The sequence below is a fragment of the Pistacia vera genome, unplaced genomic scaffold (assembly GCF_008641045.1).
Source record: "Pistacia vera cultivar Batoury unplaced genomic scaffold, PisVer_v2 Contig462, whole genome shotgun sequence".
Classification (NCBI taxonomy): domain Eukaryota; kingdom Viridiplantae; phylum Streptophyta; class Magnoliopsida; order Sapindales; family Anacardiaceae; genus Pistacia; species Pistacia vera.
In genome coordinates, this window is record NW_022196293.1 from 502,725 (window position 1) to 507,257 (window position 4,533).

Genomic DNA, 4,533 nt, shown 5'->3' on the forward strand with positions numbered 1-4,533 from the left:
GAAACTTTTTTTTATCAAAATCTGATATATCACATGGTGTGATTACTTTTTCCATGGTTTTAGTATTATATTCTCATCAAAAAAGTAAATGTTGAAATAAAAAAAAGGTTTTCAACCAGTATGAAAATTCAGGGTTGAGGTTATGAGAATTTAGTGTTAGGGTTTATGTAAAATCAAAGGTTAAAAAGATTAGGAGTGTAATTAGAAATTATAATTACATTTATAGTGATTTTATTTAAGGTCAAACTTGTCAAAACATAATAATACTTTTAAAAGTGAGGGATACTAGTTAATTAAGTGGAGGCTAAAAATCATTTCTCATCTAAAATAAATTAAGTTTTGAAAATGAGTCGGATTGGAGATTTTGGCCACCTGCGGCCCAAACCCGAAAGTCTGTCCAAAGAAAAGGAGACTCATATATATGTTAATATGAGTGGACAAATGGTATGACACGTGGCAGACAAGGAGGTAAAATCTCCAACGACCCATCACGTATTTGTCTTCCCTTCCAAGTTAACTTTCCACCGCTTATATTTTACGATATTAACTTCACCACTTCTAGACATTTCAGCAAAAATAAAAAACTTCCTATAATTTTGGGGGCAAAGGCTGTATAAATCCCTCAAAATCATATTGCTTGCATAAAATCCTAAGGGCCTATTTGTTAGATTATTTAAAAAATGTAATTATGAAAAAGTGTTTTAAATTGAATTGAGTTTGATTAAATCGAATAAGACCAAATTCCGAAAATGTTTTTAATAAAATATCTAAAAATTATATTAGAGTTTGATAAAATGTTAGAATAGTTGTTTAGTACATTTTAAAAAAAAAAAATTAAGATAGAATAATTGTTCGGCATAATTTCTAAAAATATTTATTATTTTTTAACCAGTGTAACGCTAAGTACACCCTAACCACCCAAGAGGATAGCCAACGTTCGACCACCACCTCCGAACGATAGCCAATAATCGTCGAAATAATGCATGACCAGCTGGATTTGACCGATCATGCACTGATATTACCATTTTTTGGCTTGATCTATGACAAATCTTTGGTCGTCGTCAACGGCTAAAATCTGGCCATTGTTAACTGCTAAATCGATGCACGACCAGCCAGATCTTGCTAGTCATGCATCGGTCTGGCTACGTTGGCCAGTGGCTGCGGTGGTTACTGGCAGGTGGTTGTGGTCTTAGTTGAATTAATTTTCAAATTGGAAGGAGAAGAAAATGAGGAGAGAAAGAAAAAAAAAAAAAATTGAGTTGAATAATGTTAGATAGAAAAATGTTTTGAGTTGAATAATCTGAAAATAAGTCCTCCCTCTTTTCATTTTTAGACAAAAACAATGTTATTTAATTTGGATTAATTTTCATAATAATGATACTAATAAGTAAATAAACACATAAATAGGATAACATAATAATGATTTAGAATAGTATAACATGCAGTAACCTTATTTTTTCAACTGTTTTGGTCTTGGTATCTAACTTAAGTATCGGAAGGGTCACGCCAACAAAACCTATTAACAGCCTTCAACATTAGCGAATCTCTTCTAAACGCTAGTGAATTTTATTTAAGAGTTCAACAAGTAGGCAAACCTCTTACTCGACAAAATCTGTCTAGGTCATTTTTTCGCCCACATGATATTACTATTATCATATGAGAAGTTGCAAAATTTGGCATGAAAACTTAAGTATATAATTTGGGATATGTCTTCTTCTAATAGATATTTCTTCTTGCAGTGGCGATACTGAATAAAAAAGTCTTCAGATTATTAAATATTGATAAAGAAAGAAACGACGGAAACAGAAAAAAAAACATTGTTGATGATAAGATAAACTTAAAAATAAAAATCGATTGGGAAAAGGGCACCGCCATGAGCCATCCACATGTTATGCATTTACCCATCATCATCAAGCATTCATACTTTGTGGGAGAAAGGACAGCCTTGGATCGGTGTTGAACTTTCAGCACTCTTATCTTCTTTCTTCGACACAGTTTCAGAGATTGGTGACCCTTTTAATAATCGTCCAAATAACTCTGCTGGGTCATAGTAGATTTCAACATCCTCTACCCTTAGTGCTCCATCAACCTGTCAAGTTTATTTCTCATTACCAAACCCACTTCAATCTCAAATACAGTCATGTATTTAATTAATGATGGGCCATTCTTCAATTGACAATGTCAAAATGTATGCAGCTCACCTAGACGTCTGCAAAAAACATTAACTCCAGGGAAAAGGGATCCGATGGATGATATCACTATTGTCTATTTCATTTCATTAGTCGATCTATAAAATTAGCACCATATTTTGTTGTTATATGTTATTTAAATGAATACATCTATTTACTTAATAAATAACTGAATTTAGAGAACATACCTTAATAGTTCCCAACCCAATAAATTCAACCTTTTCTCCAGTGGGAGCATGTCCTCTGAAAGGTCCTTCAAAGAAACCCCAATGCCTGAACTTGAAAGCAATCACAGGAGGCCGAGAATAAACACTTAGAATTTCCCATGCAAACCCTCGAGGTAAAGCCGATCGAAATACTTCATGAGATGATTCAAAGCTCTCTTCTTCTGCCTTGTAGTATTTGAACTCCTCTGGCAATGAATTCTTCAACAAAGCGTTGTAGCTTCCAACTTTTAGTGTCTCTTCTGCAGATAATCCTTCTCTTCCTGTCACGTGTAAAATTTATTTACATGTGATTTGATATGAAACACAATGTTTGATTTGTGTTCAATAATTATGAACACATGTTAAGTTTCAAATTAAATCTCAGAAAAGTGAATGAATTAATTCAATTCAATTCGATAATGATAAATAAAAAAAATGGGGCATAACATGATACTTTAGTAGGACCAACAATCCAATTAAACTATTTGCTTAACATGACAGGTGTATTGTATTGTTTAGGTAAAGTGAAAATAAATAAATTTATATTAGTCAAAGATATCATAATATTGCACCAATAATTAATAATATCTGTAAGGTTGGAGAGAAACATCTGGTTTCAACATTTATCATCAATAAAGGAAAAGATTAAGAAAAAAAACTAACCTAAAATCAACAAAAATGATATTTTAATATCAATTTCTTTATAACTACATGAAGTGCTTTTGCTACAAAGTTAAATTTATTCATATGATATTTAATTACTTCATAAATCATAATAGAGCAATAACAGAAGATGATATATATGTAGTACCATTAACAATGAGCTTAAACTTCTCAGGATTAATGGTTTTGAAATCTTGTAAGCGAGTCTTGTGTGAGAGCTCCATCTCCCATGACTTGATGGCATTTTGCACTATTTCTTCCAAGGAACCTTTCGGCCACTCCTGCATAAATAACACGAAAATGTTAAAATCTTACACAGAGATTAGTCATCTCCAAGATTAATATATAATATCTAAGAAGAAAGAGAGATCTATGGGGGGAGGATGAAGGTGTTATGCACCTTAGTTCGGCCTTCTTCAAAGAGCTGATTTACGCTATCATAAGTAGGAGGGCCGCCATGTCTCCATTGAATTTTCTCTCCACCTTCATCGTTCAGGAAGGACCTGTATTTATCTCCTCCTTGTGCAGCTACTGTAACTGGAGCATCTTCACCTGTTGACATGTTCGGGAAATTAAAGTTCCTTGTGCGAGAAAAGTATAAACAGTTGAAGAGGTTTTATGAGAAAAGTATAAACTGCTGATCAGGTTTTGTAGAGAAATACTGGATAAAACACTTTAGGACCACATGTTACTATCTATATAATTAATCTCCAGTATAAACATCTAGAAATTTTAACATGCAGGCGGAAGATGATACTCTCACAACATAAAATAAGAAAAGTAAGTGACCACTTACCTTTAAACCATATGTTAAAACTTCAAGACATCTAACCTGAACATATATCGAGTAATTTTCTAGTCCAGACTTCATGATATAAATTTTGTCAAGATCATAATTATCTACCATTGGATTTATCACATTTGGCTAAAATGATGTTTTACAATCTAAATCCAATGGTATCTGTGCATGATCCTGATAAATTTATATTAGGATATATTCTCAGATGCAATAAGGGATGGATTATATTATTCTTATTCTACTTTAATATTCTATATTCATTTTCGAAATTACCAATGATGTTGATTAGGTGTGAGCAAAATTTTAGGGTAGGACTAGAGGTGGACCAAATAGGCCGAGTTAGGCGGGTCAACCCTAACCCGGCCAGCAATGAAGAGGGTTCAACCTGAACCGTCAATATGACGGGTCGGGTTGAACGCAACCCTCCAGCAACCCTCGGGCGGACCGGGTTGCTATATGGCAACCCGCCAACCCGGCGGGTTGCTATTTGTTTGCAATAGCCAACTTGGCCGAAAAAAAATTAAAAAAAAAAAAAATTAATTATTTTTTTCAAGTTTCTCCCATTTTTTAAATTCTTTTAATTAAACTATTATGATTGAACTCTTACAAATAATTTTACACAATAATATTAAACTATACTTCTAAATCATAAATATTAAAATGTATAAAACTTTGT

At 32.8% G+C, this 4,533-nt stretch overlaps 1 protein-coding gene across 1 annotated transcript; it reads right to left on the bottom strand.

Annotated features, from left to right (window-relative positions):
* Positions 1–1,748: 1,748 nt before the first annotated feature.
* LOC116145571 (pathogen-related protein) lies at positions 1,749–3,783 on the bottom strand. Its single transcript, XM_031431023.1, has 4 exons — positions 3,459–3,783; positions 3,207–3,339; positions 2,378–2,676; positions 1,749–2,089 (listed from the first exon to the last, which is right to left on the bottom strand). Exons 1-4 carry the CDS (start codon positions 3,618–3,620, stop codon positions 1,919–1,921), a joined length of 765 nt encoding a protein of 254 aa, XP_031286883.1. The 5' UTR covers positions 3,621–3,783; the 3' UTR covers positions 1,749–1,918.
* Positions 3,784–4,533: the final 750 nt, after the last annotated feature.